Source organism: Aethina tumida, chromosome 7 (genome assembly GCF_024364675.1).
Source record: "Aethina tumida isolate Nest 87 chromosome 7, icAetTumi1.1, whole genome shotgun sequence".
Classification (NCBI taxonomy): Eukaryota; Metazoa; Arthropoda; class Insecta; order Coleoptera; family Nitidulidae; genus Aethina; species Aethina tumida.
Genome location: NC_065441.1, coordinates 16750015 through 16775543, shown reverse-complemented (window position 1 = coordinate 16775543; position 25529 = coordinate 16750015). Strand labels below are relative to the sequence as shown.

At 33.0% G+C, this 25529-nt stretch overlaps 1 protein-coding gene across 1 annotated transcript in view; it reads right to left on the bottom strand.

Annotated features, from left to right (window-relative positions):
* Positions 1–5100: 5100 nt before the first annotated feature.
* Positions 5101–25529, bottom strand: part of LOC109605409 (leucine-rich repeat-containing protein 24-like) — a 46296-nt gene continuing 25867 nt past the window's right edge. The window contains exons 2-3 of the mRNA XM_049970200.1: positions 18375–18397; positions 5101–7338 (exon numbers count right to left, since the gene is read on the bottom strand). Of these exons, the coding sequence (XP_049826157.1) occupies positions 5157–7265 (2109 nt within the window). The 5' untranslated portion in view covers positions 7266–7338; positions 18375–18397 and the 3' untranslated portion in view covers positions 5101–5156. The remainder of the gene's footprint in view (positions 7339–18374; positions 18398–25529) is intronic.

Here is a 25529-nt window from a genome sequence, read left to right as displayed (position 1 = left end):
CAAATGGGGACAATTAATAATAAAGCTAAGCCGTAGTAGCCATTTATTTTATATATTTAATAAACAATCCAGCTCCGCCCAGCCGTTTTGCTTCTGTGAACACCAACAATAAAATTTCTCCATTTCAGTGTGGCTTTGTTGTAAATCGTATTTGTACATTTAACACCCATTCGGTTTAATTATAAATGAGGCGATAGAAAATGTTTCATACACCTTTAGATCCAGTAATAAAATGCAGTCAGTATAACCAGCACTAAAACCTCGTCGCCTTTAATTCAATAGACGAACTCCTGCGATTTCATCAACAATAAACCAGATAGGTAGTAAAATTAGTTTTCATTTATCCGATATAAATCTGGTGCGGGGAAAGCTTTGAAAAGGACTCCGGAGGCCATAAAACGTCTTGAAACATATCACAAACGCAGCGGGGAAAAGTTAAAACAAAATAAATCCACACAAATAATCCGACATTCCTCTTCTAAATAAGTACGTGTGCCGATTTCAAAATACGCACCCACTCGAATAATCAGCATTCGTCATCGCCTTTTTTTGCCTGTGGTACACACGGGGTGTAAGCCGTCGAAATGGACGTGGCACGTCTGTAAATTGCGTGGGCAGGTAGTTCTCAGCCAACACAAAATCTGATATCCCATCGCATGGCCACTCAGATGGGGAATTTATCTGGATTCTGTTTTTTTTTTTTGTTGATGAAAAATTGCCCGAATACGCGCAGACCTCGGGATAAATATATGATTTCAAGCAATGTAAAAATGGAACGGGAAGATTAGATTACAAAAAATATTGATGCGCACCAAATTCCGGAAAAGAAAAAACATATTTACTGGAAATGCTCCACTCACGACGATGTGCTCCTTACATACGAATTCTCTGTGGGGAATAATTCCCGATTTGAAATTATTGACACGTTCCATCGGAAAAGGTTTACCTATAAGATTTATTCAACCTGTATTATGAGTTTCTCACTAAATTAATTTTAAATAATTTAAGTCAATAAGTTCAACTACAATACATACAATTATTCAATTATAATTTTTATTATGACGAGATCTTTTCCTGTATAATAAAAAGGCAGTGATGAAAACTTGGTTAAATCCGTAACATAATTAAACACAAAGAATTATATAAAAATTCTAAAAAGATAATTCGATTGAATTTGGTTGGCTGACGTCTGGAAATCCCGCAACATGAAGGGAACATGTAAATTTTTAAGCGGATATAGCCATTAACACGTGCCTCCTTCATCTACACAATTCCCGTGCATTAAAGCGCTTTGCCCTCTTTAAACATATTTTAACGTTTGAGTAAGTATGGAGGGTTGAAACTTAATTATACTGCGTTGTCAGTGTTCCGGACTCATCGTGCCGGATTGCATTGTATTTAGTTTTGAAAATTTAAATTGGATTTACACACAATTATAAAATACGACCTCGGATTACCTGAATTTCATATATAATTTATTAATCGAATTAACCGACCCAGTTTTTGAAACCATTTGACTGCTCCTTTTATTATTAACTTAATAATTTCTGTGTGTGTGTGTGTGTGAGTGGAAGTTTATGTAATAATTTTGTCGGAGGGGATTTTAGTGCCAGTCAAAAGAGTCGCGTTTCCGAGTAAACCTGGGAAAAAGTAATGCAAGATCCGGCGAAGCGCCATTGAACGCTTGCACTGCAATTTCCCATAATCCTAGATAAGCTCTATCTAAATAATCTATAACAACAATGGCATTATGTGGTCGCACTAAATTCATCCATCAAAAACTTTTCGTCGTTTTATTACTTTGCGCTTTTTTGTCTCAATATTCACTACAATGTTTTATTCCATTCTGTAGAAAATTGAAGAAGAAAATAAATACTTAAAGTACTCTGTTTATAATTAATATATAATTAAAATTAGTTGTAGCAAAGTCTTTACCACACTAATCTGGGGATAGATTATTGAAATTTAAGTTTTTGTTACCTTTGTACGTGTTTACTTAAGCAAAAATTCTTTTGAGGCATTAAAATCACAATGTGGTATGTAGTACAATGAATTAATCTCCAATATTTGAACAGACATGTTGGAATTGCTGTTATATCACTGACACAATGGCTTGTATTTGTATTATGTCATCTTCTCATCATGTAGTATATTACGGCATGTAACATGAGCTTTTGTTTTCAATTATAATTTGAAGATCAAGGCAGAAATTGACAAAATACGCTAATTCATATTTCATGTACTTCATGGCTTTATATGGGGCACAATTATCCCTAATTAGCAAGATTCATAACTTAGAACAAGGCGAAAGGATTAAAGTGACATAACAATTATTATTTCATAAAGATCTGCCTTAGAATTAAAAATTAGATGACACGATAATTAAAAATTCATGTAGGTCTTTATGGGAGGACCCGGATGCTATTTATAGATAATTATTCGTTAATTAAGTTTGTGCTGGCCGTGATCAATGATCCGCAATGTTTGGTTGTGTTTCAGGAATTCGGTTAGTTATTTCACGTTGTATAACCAAGAGTCCCCGACAGAGAGTCTTATAATTAATATTCCAATACGGAATATACGATGGTCATTAAGGGTTAAACTCCGATAAAGTTCACCTCTTGCGGTTGAACGTTACGCAAACTTGAAAACAAAAAGACGAGGCTCCTGTGCGGAATTTTAGGACACCAAATCCTTATAATTTGTTGAACCGCCCAGAACTAGTTGTTCAATCATCTCCTTTAGTCAAAGTTAATTAGATCGGGATTTTCGTTTGAATTGATTGCGCTTTAATGATGTGGCCTTTTGTCGCTTGATTAGCGGTTTCCTGATATCATGTTTTGTCGCGGTGTAAAATGCAATTTTACGCGAATTACATTAAACTTCACCATCACTAAGGTTTAATTTTCATGCTTTTACGTCACATTAAATTGTTTACACCACGGTTTTCAGATAAAGTTTTCATGGATCTCGCTTTATTTATTAAACTTGTCACATCAATACTTCCATCAGGTTTTCAGTGAAAACATTGTTTTGCAAATCCGTAAAATAAATAAAGCTGAAACTTTAATTAAAAACGTAACATAATAACTATTAGTTCGGTGTCACTCTAACTGCCATAAATTGCAAAAGTTTTATTTTTACGTATGAAACATGCATAAAATATATCATCTGAGAATCAAAAGTTTTAATTATATCCGACCAATTCATTTTTCAGCGAGAGCCATAATAAAAAGCCAATTCCGTAACAAGCGGAAGAGGAACCGTGAAAAAGGGGCCGTGAGTATGCCATCGGAATAAAATGAATGGAAAACATAAATTGAATTAAAGGAAACTTCGCCAATGTAGATAACGTAATTACGTAAAAAATTATATTAGAAGCCGGCACACTTAAATAAATTCAATCCTGTGACCATTTAGCATCGCGGAAAAAATACAAATGAATAACTGCGTAATTACGCTGAGGTTTATTAAAATTCAACAATATACAATAATTTATTGTGGTACATAAAAGCATCATTTACAATGCTAGTTAAAAATATACGTTCCCGTGTTTGTATGCTTGTTGTTTTATTAACAATTACATAAATCACTTTAATTATAACCAATAATTATAACAAAACAATATTATACCATATATATTGGTATATTTATAATAATATTTATATCATTTTGATACCTACCTGTATGTAAGCTATAGTTATGTTGTATAAAGTCAAATAATAAACAATATTTTGGTTGATATATCTTATATTTATATACAAAAGTCTTTAACAAATAATCAGGTATACGGGGTTGTTCTAATAGTTCTCTATTAACATTAACCTTAAAGTAGTGAACTTCAGGATTAAATCCTGGTTATTGAAGCCTTAACTCTGAAATTCACTTAGTATATACGTCATATAACAAATATGCACATTTAATTACAGTAAACCTTTCTATTACTCTTACAAAAGAAAGTTCTACGGTTTTTTCAGTAACAATACCATCGACCTGTCGACGTCATATTATATTCTTAAAGCATTCGATTTTTTATTTAAAATAGTTTTAATCTATTAGAATAAAGATTTATGACTACCCCATCAAATAGAAATATACATTGGATGTTTTAGATGTTAAATTAATACAATGTAAATTTAATAATAATAAAAACTTAATAGCAAGAAGTTTAAGCTCTTTAAAACATTCTTTTATTTACAATATTAAATTAATAAACAGTCATTTTATTATAGGATTTAAAACATGTAACATGGAACTGGTTATAAAAAGATACAACTAGTGATTTGTATAAATTACAAATGAACATTACATATATTTAATGTTGTAATAAGTTTAGTGAACAATTTATTACCACCATTCAAATGAAAAAACATCAAAAGAAGGTGTGCAACATCTATATGCTGTTTATATTACATACATCCATATTCATTACATATTTATTTATATTTATCTTTGCATGACCAAATAATAAAATAATATAAATAATTTTAGTTGAATTCAGTTCCAATTACATTTTATGCTTAATTCTATATCAGTTCCCTCCAATTAACAATTGTTATGCTTAAATTATTTAAATCACAATTCAGTTTTATAATATTCCAGGATGCTTGGCAGATCCAAAATCAAAAAAAATTATAACCAATTGTTCTCTGAATTGGATCGTGATCCTACGCACCTTTTATTTTATGTATTCTTTATGGAGAGGCTTATGTGGTACTATGTAAATATTATTATATATCCTTATATCCTATAAAAGGGAACAAAACAATATAAATAATAACATCCAGGTGAACTATAATATTTTATATAGCAAAGGCAAATGAGTTCACTACTTGAGTCTTGAGTTATAGGAAACTGGAACAGTTAAGTTAGTAATTAAAATGAAATTGAGTGCCTGCCTTTGCTATTTAATATTATTATTATTTCTGTGTGTAGTAAAGGCTTTTGATATTTAATATTCAAACTTGGAAAGCTTTGTAGCTACAATTTAAACTGCATAAAAGTTTTAATTGGATTTAAATTACTATTAATAAAATATAGAATAGAAATAATTTACAAGTTAATTTAGTACCACTTAAGTCAATCCACAAATCATGATTTTAATCCCCACTCGAACTCCAAAATTCTAACAGTTCTCAACAACCGAAGACCAACTTTTACAGCCTTGCATCCTCGCAAACAACGGCACCATCACCCTCACCCTTAACACCTCCATCAAACTTCGGCGATAGACACTCCGTTTGAGTCTGAGCACCAACACTTTTCTTCACCACACCGGCGTCCTTGGTAGGCTTGCCCGGCACGCAGGCCGGCCACTGTACCGTACTCGAACAACACGGCTCACTGTTCGAATTCGAACTGACCGATTTGTGCGACCCGGACGGCGAGTACGGGTAGTTCTCGATCGTCCTGACGGGATATCCGTCAGCCGTGTACCTGATATCGCCCGCGTACTGTTCGTACGCGTTCTGCGCGGTGCGACTCAGGAATTCGGCCTCGTGGGAGAAACGTCCAGCCGGATTAGCTGCGTTCGGTCGTTTGTTGATTTTGTTATAGGGAAGGGTTTTGTAGCAGTTGCCGGTGAACTTGTGGGTTCGCACATCCGCCGATTGTATGAGACCCATGGGGTTGAGGTGGACGTCCGTTGGCAGAGCGAAAGTGGTGGCTTCCGTGGTTTTGTATTCGTTTATTGTTGGTAGGGGACACTTCTTGGACAACACCACGTTCTTTTCTAACAGTTCGTGCTGACCGATGTATTCTGTACCGTTAATTATGTCGGGATTTTGCTCTTGGTAACAGTTCAGACTGTCCACGTGTCGTAGTTCGTTGGCGGATATAGTTAACATGTCTTCGTTTACGCAATGGACGTTATACAAGATGGCTTCTTGCTGGTTTAACATTTTTGTATTGCTACAGTCTTTAACTTCTGAATCATCTGTACTATCTTGTAAAAGATTGTCTTTGGTTGTATTACGCACGGCCGCCTTGGAGTTTTCTTGTTTTTGTCTCATTCTTGTATTCCTCTGACACTTAATTATTGACAAAATTAGAACCAAGATCAACAGCAACAAAGAAAACCCCGCTGCTGATATAACAATGATCATAAACTCAAACGGTATTTCCGTAGCTTGACTCACAACAGGCTCTTGTTTGACTACCACTTTTATTGTAAAATTTGCCTGACTAATACCAGCTGGGTTTTCAGCAGCACATACAAAAGTACCGTTATCATCGGTGTTCGCGTTGTAGATAAACAGTTCGCTCTTTTTATCTTCAGCTCCTTGTTCCACATAAAAAATCAAATGAACGCCTGGCTCAACAATTGTGTCATTTTGAATCAATTGTCCTTGATAAATCCAGTTGATTTTTGCCTCAGGAATCGCATTGACTTGACACAGCAACGAAATATTTTTACCCTCTTCAATCTCCAGGAAAAAAGTAGTGGGTGTCACATCAGGTAAACATGCCAAGTCCCCCATGGGTATAGTCTTAATAATTTTGTTCTTCAACTTCGCTGGTCCAGTGCAAACGGGTTCAACGGATTGAGGATAAGTGAACGAGGTGAGCCAATTGTGAAGGTTTATCATGCGGCAGTCGCAATACCACGGATTCTCCTGCAGTTGCAATCCTTTAAGGGTCGTAATCATGGACAATGCGGCGTCGAGATGTTTCATGGCGTTGCCCTGCATATTGAGCCATTCTAACGCAGCCAGACCTTGGAAAGCATTTCTGTCCACATCGTGTATTTCACAGTTGTTCAGCTCGAGGGTGGTCAGGAAAGACAGATGATTAAACGAAGCCTTCCCCAGCGCTTTTATGGGATTATGGCTAAGAGTTAACTTCATTAGGGATGGGCAATCAAGGAACGATTCTGTGGGAACTGTCTCTATCAGATTACTGCTCAAATCTAGTTCGACTAAATTAGATAGACCCTTAAAAGGGCGAGTCTCGATGTTACTTATTTTACAGCGAGCCAGATAGATTCTTTGCAAATTCAATAAGTCCAGCTTTTGAAACTTTTCGCCGTGTAAAGTCTGCAGATTGTTGCCTGAGAATTCCAAGACCTGCGTTGCGCTCGATATGCCCTCCGGGATAATTAAAAACTCCTTATTAAGACACTCGACTGTCTGTTTGCCATTTTTCCACTTGCATAGGCAAGAGGGCGGACATGCCACTATTAATCTCGTCACCGGGATCAGGAAAACGAGAATCCAATTCAGCTTAACCAACATTGTAGCGGGATGACTGGATTGATATGAATTCATGTCACTTCTGGGCCATTGAAAATCCTTGGATTCCGACCGGGCGGAATGATCCTTTGAACCATGGCAAATTAATCTGCAACAAAAGACACGGCCGTTAGGACTGATTGCAAACCTTGTCAAGGGTTAATCTTCTACTCTTTACTTTGTTAATTAGTTATGAACACTTAATAAATTTGTGACAAATATTCCATGATAAAATTTTGAGTTTGTTAATATAACAATTACGTGATTTCCTGTAAATTTAAAATGAAAAAAATCCATTGTGTCTGGCAACCTGATTACAAGACACAAAGCAGTTAGAAGCCAGTCGATTTGAATATTTATTCAATCCTAATTAAAGCTCCATTCACAAAATGTCTGGGGAAAAGTCAATGCCATGTAAAAAGTCCGCATCTTGAATAATTGAATAATCTGAGAAATAAAATCAACAAGCAACCAAAGCCGAATTGACCGGTGCCGGCAATTAAGTCGAAAAATAAACCAATCAGGCTCTGAAATGAGCTATTAAATTTCGTATTGGACTCGGAGCGTTGGCGAAATATTTGAAAAAATGCCTGTAAAAGGTTTAATTCCTGGTTGTTTGTGTTCGCAGATGCAGAACGTCAAATATCAAAACACCCCCCAGGTGCGTAAACAGTATTTATGATTTATCGATATAGGGATTACTGGTGGACTTGTGTTGCTCCTGTTTGTACTATCCTAAAGAATAATTTAATAAATATAGTTTCATAAACGTGTTTAGCAAATGTTATTAATATATTTCTTTTGTTGTAAACGTTTTCAATTAAGGTTGAATTAATAATAAAAGAGTAATTTTAATCATAAACTCAATTAAACAAGACAGATAAAAATTAAAGCAGATTAGTTTGGCCTATCTAAATTAAATCTTGATTCTGATAATTTATATCTGAATGTCAAGATTTAAACTATAATCTTTACTGTAACACTTATTAATGTCGTTACACTTTTTTATACAATTTTCAAGAAATTTAATTAATTGTAGGTGTATTTAATTTAATGGTTATAATAATTATATATTAATCATTAAATGTATAATTGATGTTTGCATTAATTATAATTTCCAGGTGGCTTTAATGAAAAAAAAAACAATTAATTATAAATTGGTCTTGTATAAATTATATTTTAAACATATTTGAAGTAATTTATTGCCAGTTTTTCAATAAATTTGCAGATTTATACTTTAATCGGATTATCATAAATCTATTATTTCAATAACAATTTTGAACAGTGTCAACTTTGTTTATAGTTTAATTTTTGTTTATTTTATCAACCAATTATTGATTATTTATTGCATTAAACTGAGTAATCTAGATTTTGTTAAAGGAAAAAAATAGCGGGCCCAAAGTATTGACCTTTTGTTGTCAAAATAATAATACTAATCACTATGCATCAATCAGTTTTAATATCCATTGTTGGATATATCCAAAAATACAAAACCGAACATGAAAATAAAATGGTGACGTAGCACGGTCAAAAAAATTTTGATCACACGAAAAACATGTATTTTGTTCGAATAATTCATATTTATCTGAAACATGACTACCATTGTTTGATTAAAACACGAGGTTACATTTCCTACTGCGTCGCGTATACAATATAACTGCAGTATATTTATGTTTTTTTTTTTAGTGTCAAAGTCCCGAGGGAACGGTGTTTGGGATAGGGTGGCGTCGCATTGTTTGCGGGCGCAAATTGAAAAACCGAAAAAAAGAACTTTACATCTTCCTTTACGACTGTATGGCTTTCAAATAACTTATGCTCGGAATTTACAACTCAATGCCGGCATAAAATTTTCGGTTTCCAGCCTTTACGTATGGGAAAAAAATGAGCTTTTAATGTCCGCCTCGGTATCGTTTTTTCTGCATGGGAAATTCGGTATTTTGCACTGACAAATTTCATATTAATTACTGACGAATTTTTTCACGGCCGTGTGCCGATTTTAATCTCAGTGTGGGATAATTTCGGTGCGCGTGGTGGAACAATATTTCCCCTTCGAAATTTTATGGCAAATTTTGTCAAAGAACATTTTTTTATACCAGCGATAATTTGACCTCATAATAATCGAGTAATTAAAATAAATTTAATGTAGTTGGTCCATTTCCATTCCTCTGTGATATATATAATATTTTATATAAGAAAATTTTACGTATATATATATATATATATATATATATATATATATATATATACCCTGAAAAATTATTAAATGTTAAAGTTCAACTGAAAATGGTCTATGACGATTTCCACACGTTTTATATTTTGTCTCGAAATAGTGACTCAAAAACGTTATAAAATGTTATAATTTCCGAGTTCATCAAGAATTTCAATAATGAATTAAAAATTTTTTGAAACACTTCAAGTAGAATATGGTGTTTTATGTTTTTGAATCAATTTTTTATGCACCCTAATATATATGGCAAAATCCATATCTCACATTACTTGATCATACAGAAAATTTCTATCTACGAGTTATAAAATTTAGAAATAAAGAGAAATTTTTGTTATATCCTTCGATCTTTGACCTCCGATATCTTCTAAAAAGTAAGAGTTATGAAAAAATTGTATGATATGTTTTTTGTAGAGCATTCAATTTTCTACAAGACATGTCAACAAAAACTTTCTGTTCAATCACGTATTGACGAGATATGAAGGTTCTCCTTCAGATTAAAATTAAGAGCTCATACTTAGAAAACATTTTTTAAATGTGTCTAGGAACCAATTTAAAAAAATGGTCAATATTTTTACCCCACTCTAATGCACATCAATCAAAAACCGTTTGATCCGACTGAATTTTGAGAGATACATCATGCGCGACAGAGACAATAAATATCTGCAAATTTTCTTCTTAGTGGGAATCTATTACTGTCTCAGTCGAATCGAAGGCTTTCCAATTGGTATATACATGATCATTATTTTCTTAAATTTTCTATAATAGTGATCAAATTCTATTTTAAAATGTTTTTTGATAGTAAAAAACATTTTTTCGTGGATTTTCGATTAAATTTTGATTGATTTCAATATAATCAGTTTTATGTATTTTAATTTGCATATGATGGCTAGATAAAACGCCGACACAAAATTTTTGTTTAATAAAATCGCCGAGCCAGCGCCCAATTTTGTCACAGTCGAACTTTTATGGTCGCCTACAAAATTTGCATTAAGTAATAAAAAAATTTTCGACCCGTGCAATATGTGAGCATGATCGCGGTGTTATGCGGATTTGAACGGAACTGGGAATTATAACATTCATAAAATACATAAAATAAAATGTGACTTAACACACTGAAGTGATTTATTGATTTTAATAAAAATTTTATACTTTTGTGACAGCAGTAAAAACTTTTATTATGGGGAGGGTTAACGATATGACCGTTACTCAATCAGCAAAATGAAGATATAAGGCCAGCTAAGATCATTTGTTACACGGTCCAAAACGAAATGAAAAAAGGCTTATGGTTGTATGAATTTATGGAGTTTTCATATTTACTACTGTTTTTCCGTGTTTGTTTTGCACCATTATAATATTTGATTAATGAAAAATGAACCAATACCACGAAGCATTAAATAAACATTTCCCTTTTACATTTCCACTTTTCATACGGTCACTGCCGGGCTAAAATGATTCAAAGAAAGTAGTTAAAAATCCAAATAAAACCGTTCCAAGTTAAATTAGCCTGTTCTATGAAAATATTACCTTTTCTGAACTTTCCGCAGATTTCCTCCGTTTAATTGCAATGCATCCAGAGGAAAATTGTTCGTATTTACTTGCTTTTGAAATTTGTAATCTTTAATTAATTTATAAATAATGCCACAGATTAATTTAATTACTGTTTGCAAAGTAGAAAAACGTCCGTGTTCATAACTTTTATAATAACAATTATCCTATGTTATTGATGCGCAGTTTTTGCTTATTGTGTTTTGCGCATCTGCACACTTTATTTTAGACATAAACGATTGGGAAGAAGTATATTTCTGTTGTCAGAGAAACAGTATCCCTATTCAGCCACGGCAAATTGAAAATTGTATCAATGGAACTCTACTATATTAATAATATGACTTCAAATGATTTTGCTTTGATGTCAGTCACATATGAAACTGTGGCTGCTAAAATAAAACTTGTACAGTGAATTGTACAGTCCAAAAGATTTTAATCATCTCAATCCCTGAACTTCCAATTAGGGTTACATGAATACATGCAATTTCAATTGAAAGTATTTTCTCTTTGCAATTGAAACCTTTTCAAATTCTACGTTTTCCATTATTTTAACGACAATGTATCTTCGTGCTTCTAATACGTAATTCTAATAACCTTATACGGACTGACATAAAGGAAAATACCCCATTGCACGATATAATAGCCCTGCATTATATTCGGTATCTTAACAGTATATTCTCGAAAGATTCATTTTAGGTTAATGTCTTTTCTGTTATGGCCCCAGTTCAGATTTTATTCTCGACGCCATCGTTTTATGTTTTCAAGAAAAATGTATCACAAAAGTAAGGCAGATTACTTTCAGATTGGCCAGTCCACTCAAATTAATGTAAACCCGGGGGTAACTTTAAAATTAATGATCGTACGAAATTTTTAAGCCAAACTTTCGCTCCTAATTGTCTTATATCAACTAATTTCTTCTCCCCACACCTTTGATCCTAGATCCCATCCGAAAAAAATACCCAGTTTAAATTGAAAGTCTCAGCTAAACTGAACCCGGTAACAAGATTGTGGGAATCAATATATAATCGCATTTCCGGGAGTGACAGCTCATGCTATTTCGGACATGTGAAGAGATAAAGTTCTGATTTATTTCCTTGGATTCTCTATATATGAAGCTAATTCTGGACGTCGAAACTCCTCGGGGTTTATCTTTAACCGTGCACTTTATCTCCGCATGCGTTCCAAATGGCCGTAATGAAATTATAATACTGCCACACAGTGGCTCATGTTTCTGTAGTCGCATAAAAAATATTTTAATTTAATTAAATATTCCATAAATAAACAAAAGGAAATTGAATATTGTACAGTGCAAGGATAAAAATTTTGCGTTTATATTTGCATAGTAGAATTAAATTAAAACCAGTTTTAAATAAACACAATTTTCTGTGTTTCAATAGACATTGTTTTAAATAGAAAATATGATGTGTGTTTTTATTTCTATAGTAATTGGTAGTCGTTTTATTAATATTATATAAGGGTGAATTTTTTAAAAATATTCAGGCAAATTAATAAACGTGAAATTCAATCGTGAAAATACGAGTTTGTATTTGAATATCAGATAACTGTTGTTTACGGAAGACATTGTTTAAAATATTTATAATTGTAAGGGAAAAATATGAAACCATTATCAAACAACTAAAATTTAATATAAACATTATATTACAATTAAATTATTATTTGCCGTCTGACCAGATAAACAGATTATATTAAATTATTATAAATGTGTTCCACAGTGTGTACTTTAAATTATCTACTCTGGATTACATGTTTTCCCTATATAATTGGAACGTCAATATGGGATTTTAGAAAGTTTAATAATACCCTTAGGCAACACGTACTGTACCGATTTACACTGTGAGTAATATTTTACTTTAATTATAATTCAAAAGTGTCGGAAATTAAAACTCTGTCAAGATCACTAATTATTTATTACCAAGAATAATTGGATCTTGTGTTTCAAATCGTTTTTAGTTCTTGTATAGTCTAAAAATATAGTTCATAATCGAAATCGAATAGAAACGTTGGGAAAACAAGAAACAATAATGAGTGTTTTTCCGTTTAGAGAGAATACTCCGCGTGTTACTCATAAGCCGTGCTTAAATTGCTCTTATTTTTCGGCATTATCTTGTGTACATTCTTCTAATCCTATTTCATTTTTGGAGATAATTGATTGGAAAATACTCCGATTTTCCTCGTTGTTTTTCGTGTTAGACAAACACACAACGTTACATAAAACAAGATGTAACATTTGAAGTACAGAATAAATTATTTATTCGGAAACGTTTGGAAATTTGAGTGTTTGCCATAAAAGTTGAGTGAATCTACTAAGACGGCGTGAAATCCCACTGAATTCTTCATGATCTTAAAAGTGCAGCAAAGGAGAAAAGTAAATGGCAGAAAATAACAAAATAATCAGCACTAGAGTCGAAGTTAAAAGGAGAACTTAAGTTGATCTCGCCGGCCACACCGTGTTTCAACCGCGACCTTAACGAGGCACTTTCTTCTTTATGGTTCAACCGGTCCGAACTCGAATGGTCCTTTTAAGCCCCGGGAGCAAACGGACACACTGCGCCCTTGATGATCTCTTAACAAGGGATTGCTGTTTTTTAAGCGAACCCTCAGCATTTCTGGGACTTTATCTTGGAGTTATTGGCGCATAACTGGGGGCATTGCTGTTGCTACCCTCTTCGATATTATTCGACCCTTTGTTTTCGTGCCCGGGCTTGACCATTAGACCCATCGCACCACTATAATCCCACTAATCATATTCATGGACGCCACGGATTTTTTTCAAACTGGAATCGATTAAATACATATTTTTCGCGTTCGGCGATGTGTCGCCTTCAATTTCGTGAAACGTTTATAATTGCGGTAGACTGACCAATTTGATTTTTAATTTCGGCTTTGATTTAAACCCCACGCGGTTCGCGGGCACAAATAAGCTTGTTTGCGACTCGTTCAACCCAGAAATCATTTAATCGGTGCTTGTCAAAACATTTTATTATCAGGAAATTCAATTCGACATGCATGCATGGACAAATCTACGTTTCTTTGACGTAATTTACTGGATTGGACCCATTTTTATATTGCGTTACATTAAATGTTGCTCAATATTAAAACTGTAGAACCATTAAATTGAATTTTTAATACAATAAATTAATGCCTTCGTAAAAGCTGCAAATAATATCAATTAAAAATAAAATTCAGTAATCGGTTTAATTAAATCCCATAAATTTAAATTGATATGATATTTGTCAATGTAAATTTTTAGGAATCAAAAGCTGGAAATGAAAATGTTTTTGCTGAAAAACGCAAAGCCCCTTTTTTTCTGTATTGAGTAAAAATTTAAATGGATTCTATAGATTATAAACATGATCAATCAGATAAAGTGGCATTATTTGGCTTTTGATGTAAAACATAAAAAAATATTCAACTAAATTTAACTGGATTTATCGGCTTACTAAATACAAACATATCAAAAACTGATGTTGTGAATCAGTGGATTTAAACAATTTGAACATTTTAATTAGATGCAAACAAAGATGAAGCAACCAGCTGGTACATAAATTGTATTCTTTGGAGGCACAAATAGATAATAACGTGCTCAACAATTTTATAGGAAAGTCAATAGACCAGTATTATCAGTTTCCGTAGGTGTGCTATAAAATGTATAAAAATTAAATTACTCGGGATTTTTATGGTCATCTCTAATGATATTGCAGGTAGTTTATACTTTTCGATTTAATTTTTCTGCTCCAAAATAAATTGTGGAAAAGTTCTATATAGAAGTGTATATTTTAACCTATATTAATCACTCCAGTTTCTCTGTTTGATTGATTGACACATCGTTAAATAAACGTGCCATATAAGGAAACGAAAATGTTCATTGATATAATTGTGAGCTGGAATGAAAAAATAACAATCTAAATTCTTAGTGAAACTTCCCAGCGGAGTCGGTTTTGTTGGAATTTGTAACTTTTGTCGGTAGGCAACAACAAAGAAACTTTTTGATACTTAAAGCTGGTTCAGTGATTAAAAACACTTCATTTTATCTTGTTGAAGTTTCCTGTGAAAAGATTTCTATTCTTCACCGCGGACAGATACAGTTCCAATTTCCACAACAACCTCTCTAAAGGTCTCACCGTCTTCCAATATTACCTTTTACTGTACTGTACTTAAACAGAAAGTGTTAATTATGCTTTGCTGTGATAAACTTACCATAATGTTCCATTTATTATTTTTAAGTAAGTAAGTAAAATTGTTTAAAGCCGTTAAAACTGGGTCTCCATTTCTCGAGTGGCTGTATCGATTTCCCCATAAAATGTAGGTTACAATAGGTGTAAGTAGGTACAGAAATTTATTTATCGGAAGCACCAATAAAATTAAATCTTGTATAATTCCCCAGCGAGGTTTAGTGATTTCTGTGACCGATTCTCCCCGGCGAGGTCTCAACAAGGGAATTAATTGTAGTTTCTAAAAGCATCCCAGGATCAAGCCGGCAGATGTAGCCCACTGTGTAAGGAGCTTAACAATGGTTTCAATTGTGTGGATTCCGTGGTTTCCTGTACAATTCAGAACTTGAGAGAGACGCCATATGTACTAGAGTCCAATTTATGCGACACTTATGTTGATAAGTTTTGTCTGTGGCTACGAACGTTAACTCGGAAGACGCAAAATGCAATTTTCACTCGTAAAACCGGCACCATCTTCATTTGTTTTACGCGCTGGCTCTTCTAATTGCGCCCAAATTGTCAATTGTAGAGAATTTACTCATCTTTGTCACATATTCTCACCTACTTGGCTTTTACTTGGTGTTGCGCAGTTTCATCTTTGGAACAAATTGCTTCAGGTTTATACAAATTTGTTTCAGAATAATAAAAATTTTAATTAATAATATTAAAATTGAAAACAACCACTAGCTAACAGGATAATTCATTGTTACAAAAAGGATTTGTGACGGATGGGTATTTATATAATATATTACGGTAAAATGTATATTTGTTGGATAAAATAAATTCATTACTGAAAACGTTAATTATTTATTTAATAACGTAAATACAAAAGGGGTATAATTTATTATACAAAGTTTTGACGTGGAATTTGCAGATTTCGTGTTGGACGAAGCCAGTTTTGACAGAGGAAATGAGGGAATAATCCACCGTTAACATTACTAAAGTAACTTGTTGTGTAAAACTTTTCGTCCGTTATTTTAATACAAAAAAGTTTGTTTAATGTGCCATTATTAGTTTTTAAAGGATGTTTGAACACCGTCAATTGTCACGCGAAATCGTATGGAATGCACAAAAGCAATTCGATTGGCAACTAGAAAATGAGGTAACGGAACGAGCCACCGAAAAGGAAATTAATTTGTACTGTGCCCCCAACAGGCCCAGTCAATCGTTAATATTTACTTTAGTGGGCGATATTTGTGAAAGGCCCAGACGCACCTGCTTTGAGTCCGCAACTCATCGACCATCAAAGTAAACGCCCGATACCTGGATGAATCCCGATTTGACTGTTGGTGTTTTGTTCATCCGCATCGGTTGCCAAAGTTCATGTTTTTATATTGTCTCAGGATACATATTAATGGCTAATTTTGATAATATACTTTTTTGAGAACAAAGAATTTTTGTATTTTGTGGGAAAACGTCTAAAATTCAATATAAAGTGGAGAAGGGTGGAAAAACAGCTTCTCTAAATAAACGACCTTTTGGACAGAAAAACTCAAAAAACTCTCCTCTAATTTTTAACAACTGTAATCTAGTCAGTGCTCACTTTACAAATGTATCTTTGATTTAATAAAGTACATATTATGCAACAGACTAATTGGGAATTCGTTAATTGAGTGCATTAATAATCCATGTTTATTAAGGGTTTATATGTACTTAAAATTCAAAATGCATTATTTACTGCCACACGTATGAAATGGATGAATTTTAATGGCATAAAATATTAATAAACTGGCTTTGGTTGCATGACGAAAAATCAATGAAATACTTTTTTTTAGTGATTAAATTAGAACGCAGTTTAGGTTTAAAATGCTCCAAAAATATTCGTTTTAAAAGTTATTTTTATTAAATGTAATATATCATTCTTTTAAATTTTTCGCGTCGTATTTTCAGTGTTCATTTCCGCACTGAATAAACTTTTCCTTGTACTGCAGCACTAAATAACTTAATATAATCAAGGAACTTTCCGGAGGTCCGAATCCAAACTTTCGCAGCTTGTACTATTGCATTATTTTATGTTAGTTGCGGAATTTTATCAAAGTTGAACAAACCAAGTACACAAACAAAGACCGACACAACCATATTTATCAGACGAAGCCGATACTGGTGTTTGATGATTAATCGTTGGCCAAGTTGATAATTAGTTAGTGAGTGAAGTTAAACACGTTTTGTAAATTTACATTTCTAAAGATTCTGTAATCCCAAGTGAACAAAATTGTTGGCTACATCGAGATAACAATGGACACGGCCGGCGTTGCAATTACAGTTGTTTCGCTGTGCATTAATTATGCCCGGCAATTATAAGTGAAAATAAAACGGGAAAGACAAAAACTTCTGACCTACATAGTGCACGTTTTAAACTTGGCAATATAATTGAGATAATTAAAACATTACGCCATTAGAGGCAAGGAAACAATATGAGGTTATATGTTCGGGAAAAAACGCGAGTTAAACTGCAAAAGTATGTAAATTCGACCGTAATTAAATGCGACAGGGATGAAAATAAAAATCAAAGGGAATTTTGCTCGTAACCGATGTTGCCGGCATATTTTTACAACGAACGCTCGTTATTTCAAACGCATATTTTACTTCAGTTTTGTTGCAACTTTTCACATGTTTAAGTTTATTGGAGGCAACTTTATTGACAGACAATTTTAATGTAGGTTTTTTGTACACTCAAATAAATGTCATTAAAACTTCTTCCAGCTTCAGAGATTCTGCTGGAATGAAACTATTTAATTTACATACTGGCACTATCAACTAATTAAACGCAATTCTTTAAAACTAACACGTAAACCGGATGTTTAACGTTCAGGTTGTGCAAACAGAATGGTTACCGATAAAATATGTAAATTTTTACTGTGTTTCCGTTTATTTCTCTTCAAAGCAAACCGGGAAAAGAGCATGAAGTGCCGAATAAAAAAACAACCGACAAAATTCCCTACAAACGGAGGACTGTTATATCTTATTTTTTGAAAATGAGGTCCTTGAACGTTTCAAGCCTTTTTATTCCCTTGCTTGTCTTAATATTTATGGTTAATGCATATAAAAAATTATGAACTAGACAGAAAAATAATAATTTTGAACATTACACTCAGAAATTAGCATCGAGTTCAGTTAAAATAAACGTAAATAGCAACTTACCAGGCGTTTAATTAAAGTTGTTCCTGAAACAAAAAAAAAGTTTGATTAAGGTGTTGCTATTTGCATTAAAAAGATTTTAACCTAATGATGTATACGACATTTTACTTGAATTTATATTTTTATTGGAAATGGACATGTAAGGCAAAAATTCTTTTGAAGATGCACAGTTAATTTAACTTAAAGGATGCAAGAGCAAACTTCTCCGCATCCGCCTCGAGTGTATGTATATTCCTCGAACTTTTCCATTCTGACGTCATTAAGTATATCGAAAATTCTATTCATGGGGGAAAAGAGTTCTTTAAAGATTTGAGATAGGCAAAGTGGATGGGAGTTGTTCACGTAAATATAAAATGAAATCGGAGTAATGCGAACACAATTAAACTTTTAGTGAAGTCCGTTTAGGACAAAAACGGCCGAAGCTGCAACAACGTGGATTTAATTAAGTGCTGAGCGTCTCGCAGTGAAATAATTAGACGACCAGTGTCTGTTATCATGTCAAAACAACTTCAAACATAGCATATTATGTGCCACGATGCCAAACAAATGTTCGCGATCTTTGATGTGAATGCGGATAACATCGGAGGCAAAGTTATATACCTAGATGCTGTCAATGAAGTCTGTTACGGTGGCTTCTTGTGTAACATCCTAGTTTACCCTCCATCCCCTACGCTGCCCCCTCAAAAACTGCCAACTCCTCTGTCTTATCAAATTAAAGTTAGGATAGTTGGGCGACATGGTCGGAATCAGTATGTGCTCGACGCTCCATCATCTCGACTCAGACTGAATTTATAATAAAACATTGCCCCTAAAACTAAGCACTTCCTTCAACAAAATTAGCTTCAATTATTTACCAAGTTGTGTAAAAGGCAATCTGTGCTTTTTGATTTGACGTGCAGGTTAATGACCAATCAAGTCGCCGATTTATCCAATCCAAAGGGGGAAAAACAACCGACCGACTTAAGGAGTATCTGCACTTAGGGTTTGGAATAAATTCCCCATTTTAGCATTTTTACTTGGTTTCCTGTGAATGGCTAAGGCCAGTGTTCTAGATAAATGGCCGTGTGTAAATCAACTGCTAACACGAGTGCCACGACAAGAAAACTAAAAAGAAAAAGGGAAATTAATGATGCGTTAGTTCATTTATTTTCGGCGTTTTTTTTTTTTGTAAATGAACTACACCAGATACCCTCACTAATCAATCCTTCCGAGCTAATTTGCTAGCCCAATTCCGCAAGACATTTAAAGCTACAAAATGCACTGCTCCCGGATTTGGACGCCGGGTAATTGATTTAAAAATTATACGTTCACACAAGTTAATACACGACTCGATTTATTCCAGACACGTGTTTTATACTCGAAATTTAAAGGCGGGAATCACGCAAGTAGAACTCCAAGTGAGAGTGGGCAAAAGGAAATTTAATTAATGAATAACTGTCTGGGTTATCCTTTCCCGCTCTCGTTTATTTTTACATTATTAATAAAATTATTTTTACATTTCATAAACATTGAAGAATAAAAATTACAAGCAGTAGAAGTGTTTTGAAAGCCCTGCGGCGTTTCACCGCTTAAAATAAATATAATGCTCATGAATAAACTTGGCATCATCGTTGGAAAATAAAAACTGGGCCGTAATCCTGAAAGATCTTTACGTTTTAAGTAAAATCCATAAAAAAGTTACAGCGCAGTTAAATTTATGTTAATGTCCTGTCCTGATATTGCCCAGGTCGATCTATGTGTATAAGCACAACACGCCGAAGTTATGAACATTCAAAAAGTAAGTTCGTTAGGGCACATAAAATGGGGAATATCTGAAATAAGTTCATTATCATGGAAATACGTTCTTGGAAGTATTCTGCGAGGAATAAAATTTTTCGAGCATCGCCTTCAGTTTTCGAACCAGTTTTGTTATTTCAAAAGATTCTTCGAGATTATGGAACTTAATTTTCTGTTCGAGTTCAATGGAATTCTACAGATCTAAACTTTTGAAATTGTTTTAACTGAAAAAAAATGTGAAAAGGCGATCACATTTTAATTATGTTTTCTCTGGTATTCGAAAACAGGTTGTTTTTAATTATTTATTTTCCTGGAAGTTTTTATAATTAATTAAATAAAAATTATTAAATAGACTAAGAGGAATGTAAAAGTTATATAGGCATTTAATATCTCGCCAACTTCTAAATTTAATTACTCAACTTTCTATAGGCGTTTATTCCCGAGGGAATATTTTCAACTTTATAAACATATTATGAAAATTGTTTAAGGAGCAAATTACATTTTTATAAAAGTAATTGTTGTTTGAGAGTTAATATTTTGTTTATAATAAAATAAATATTCTGTTCTATACTAATTCAAATTAAATAATTTATATTTGATTTTTCCATTTTATAATGAGTATATTTTATTAAATACAATTCTAAATCTTCGAAATTAAAATATTAGTTAATTAAAGTTTTAAGTATTTACTATAGTGCAATTCAGTTTTCATTAATTTTTAATATTACATACTATATTAAACTTTAATTGTTTAACATTTTATATTCGACTTATTATATTCGACATAAAGTAATTAAAACTAGACTTTGTTAAATTCAAATAATTTATAAATTTACAAGTAAATGATTTTCCTGCTAAAACTTTCTTAAGTAAACAGTATATGAAAATACCTACATAAAATAACTTTTAGAAGCTCCTGGCATTCTATGTTTTAATTAAAGATGTACTTTGAAACATGTTACTAAATATCATTATTACAAAAACATTTCTAAACTCGAAAGAGTTTCAAAGAAATATAAGTAAACGGAAAATTGTAAAGAAGTTTCTTGATAAAAAATCGCACGTTGAAGTTTTATTTGAAAAAGTTCTGAAATATCATCCTACAGTCCTTTAGTCATATTTATTCATGTTCTGGAAACCATATACTTACTTTACTGGCAATAAGCTAATAATTATTTTTTTTTAACAAGCTACTTTATAAAATACTTTTTTGTTCGATGAGTTGTAATGTCAGCAAGATACATGTTATATAAATAGTGTTTTAATAGCTCCAAAACTGTTGATTTATGACTCTATCACTCGAGTAATATAAAATTTTTATACAAAATTTACTTGGAATTACAAATTGCAGTTGAATATTCTATTGTTCTATTACAAAAATGAAAATACTAAAATAAAAGAGCAATTTGGCAATAATTTACCATGTACCAAATATTATCCGGATCAGTGTATAAATTCGAATGATACAATTTATATTCGGATGGAGGCAAAATAAGACACATAAATTTTATTCATAAAACTCTATTGTACTCATGCCAAATATGGAATATTAGAAAACGCCCGACCATTCTTCGAATCAGGAAAATGTAAGAGAGGAACGGAGTCCATTGAGGAAGTCGAGAAGGTTGAAGTAAATAAAGTGTTGCCGGAGGATAAACCGAATTTCTTTAATAAAACTCTTTTGGCCTGAATGCAGGTATTTAATAAATAACTTCTTAAACTTCCGAGGTGAATGGACCACGTTTTGTAGCTACTTAATATTGTCAAGTCATTCACCACTTTGTGGAGATGTAAATATTAATTAAACGAACAATAGCTGCATTTCGGTTTTGTTTATTGTCGCCGGGAATTCAAAATGAATATGAAATTGCGTCCCTTAGACAAAAGGCCATGGATTATTATGACTATATAGATTATACAATAAAAAAATCCCGTATGCCAACGAAATATATTCACCGCAAGAGAATATTATTTTATTTCTTTCAGCGAATGTTTTATCTGAAGAATTTCAATTTAAAAAAAGCGACGTCTTTATAACGTTCCGCCGCTTTTAAGGCCCCGTGAGCACTTATTCTTTTACTTTCATCGCATTATTGCGGCTAAGACCTTTGAATTCATAGAAATTTTTATTAAAGTGACGTGTTATAATTATTCTCCGGGCGCAATTTGCCTGCAAATATGGTAATGGGAAAAAATTCCAGAGGCCGGAGGGTCAAAAGAGACTGGAACAACTGCAAATGGGCTATGTTTTAATGATATACCTTCTGCTGAAGAAGAAGAAGGGGGAGGATAATAATAAGAAGACACAAGAAGCAGTTGTATCATCTTAAAAAGATACGATTGTCCGATTCTAAAGTTGATTTTATTTAAATTCTGGAAATATTGTTCAGACATGCAAAGATGGATAGGGAAAGGTGTGGACGTCGATGACGATCGAAACATGTCCGTTTGTTTGGAACTAAACCCAATGCAGGAAAACTTGAATCCCGAGAATGGTCCCGGTCAAATGGCAGCGGCAACGAGGTCCTTTGTTCCCCGGACTGTCGTCCTCTTTCACTTCGCGCGCTCATACAAATGTGTCAGTGACACCCAAATGATATACTCGATGGTAAATGCCCTCGGATTAATAATTGAAAAGGGTTCTCAATACATGCGATTTTCGAATGAAATACGTTCGCAATTTATCTTATGGAACGTACATACCAGCCTAATCGATAGTCACATGAACTAACTCGTTTTGCAAATTTATTAGCACTCCAGCCACTTGATCTAAACAAGATGAATGTATTCCAACTTATTCGTTCAAACACGATAAATCTAATCAGTTATGTAATTTCTGTAATTTATATTTCGCTCATAAATTGCCCAGGATTGTCTTTGTTCCCTTTTATTTTGTCAGTTTTATGCATCTTCTCGCATTTATTGGACGCTTTCGGATTATAATCAAGCCTCCAATACAAAACCCATTTATCATTGGGATTTTTGTCATAATTGGTGTAAGAGGATAAAGCTTAATCACAATATTACTTAGTAGGGAACCTTTAAACCAAGTACTGAAGGGGCAAACAAAAATTCAATAAAGTGACATAAAAGTGATGCGAAGAGAAATGTTTAGATAGGATATTGAGAGAATTATGCGAAATAAACTTGAAAAATATCGAAATCGATATCAGCAAAAGAAAACTTCTGGAGGGATTTCACCTTATCTAATACACTCTTAACCCACATATATCAGTAAATAGATCATTACAGGGACGAAGCGAGGGAGCAGATAGAAGAATAATGCATTTGGAAATAGGAAATGAGAGAAAATATCGCAGCGTAATAGTTTTTTTACGTTTTTTTAGGGCACAAGAACTCCCGTCTAACGATTTACAAATGACAGGAAATTGCATTAGTGTTGCCCGGTTACCTATTGTCTTTTTATTTTTACTCGAAGCTAGTATCAAATTGTCTGACGCAATGTTGGGAAAGATCAGCAAAAACAATCCACAGGGTAAAAAACCAAAGTGATCGTACAATTAATCTTTATCAAAGAGTAAAAGGTAATAATGACGTTAAATCGCTAACAAAATTAACATCATTTACTTATAATTGTTTAAATTTACATTGCTTCTAAATATCACCATTAATTATGTATAGACTTCAAGTTAAGGCAAAGTTTATTCAAAGTTCATAAACAAAATTATCAATAAGTTTACATAACTTCTAACTTGGGGTGACAATTTTAAGTAGGTTATTTTATCTAACTTTTGGAAGTTTTATGAGTTGCGTCTGAGTCATTATAAATTTTCGACTAAGAAAGGAGATTGTAATGGTTAATGCTGAGGGGAACTTAGAAAACGAACTTTTAATGTTTTTAAAGAATACAACACAAAATACATATTTACTCTTAGGAGTCGTTATATATATATATATATATATATATATATTAATTTCTAATTAAAAACAATATTTACCAGAGAATAAATAATTTACATTATTTCTTCCATTTTTGTGAATTTCATTTTCTCCAATATTGAAACCAATAAAAGTTTTTTTTATTTCTGTTCGAGTTTAAAAATACCGTTTTTGAACCCTATTAAACTTGAAGTGGTTCATTAGTGCAATCGGAAAAGGTATGTTACAATAATTTAAAACTACATCATTAAAAGACGTGCAGAGGACTGATAGAAATTGAGAAAAATAAACATTTTTAAAACTCTTCCTCTGAAAACAATTCCAATTTGATCAAGATTATTAGGTATCCATCTCGCTTCCCGTTTTGCGAATCCCGCTTTACACAAAACCGGTATCGTATGAGAAAAATCAATAGTTGGTCGTTTTTAGTTCTCGATAAAACTCCAGTACCATTAATCGGCCATTAGATCCGCATCAGAGACGAAGCTGATCTCAATACTCCTTCCAGCTTCCTCCCCCATTAAAATGTACATCGACTGCGAGTGAATGATGAAACTTCGCCGAACTTAGATAAAATTACCTACTTAAAATTGTCAACCCTGGCTCACTGATAATTGTGTTTATGAAGTTTGCTCTCGGTTTCCAGCTAAATCTAATAATAATTTAGATACTCGTTTTTCTGTTGCCGTTATTAATTGACAACGTGGCATTGAAAATAGCACAAAGTTTGCGGCGAATAGAAAAAATCAAAATAAACGACCGAAAAGTCTTTTATATCAACCAGTCTTTGTAAGAATAAAGAGTTAAAGTGGTTAAATAAAATTACTGCTTGAAGCTGGCAATTTTATTTAATGAATTGCAAATGTCAATTTTATTCAATACATCTGATTTATTCTAGGGCATGTTTTCCTTCCGGTAATTTGTGTAACGCCATTGCATTATTTGCAACATTTACAGATGGCAAAATCGAATGCACCTAATGGACTACGCCAAACACGAATTACCCGTTATTATTTCAACGTGCCGATCGATGTTCGATCCAGCACAAAACATTGATGTTCATATGTTTGACGGAAAACCATTTCCGTCATTATTTTCAGTTTAAATGCAACATGTCAGGACCGGATGACCAACAACGCAAACCCTATGTTGTACCACGTCCAGCGGCCATTATCCGTCATTAACCTCATAAGATAACCTCCGGCTTAAACTTCATTGTGTCCACGCATTAAACACTACTAATTCCGACAAAGAACAAGCCCCAACACGCACTGTTGTCTGGTACAACCTTCAGCGAATCTCATGTGATCTGGTTTTATTTTCTAAATGTCACATATGTACTGAAGGTTGTCAACAGAGTTACTACTAGGTTTAATTTGATCATTATTTCATTCCCCCAATACCCAACTATTTTCCTTTGTCTTTGAATATTCATTGAAACAGGATATTTCTACTAGCAGTAGAACAGTATCTATTGACGTG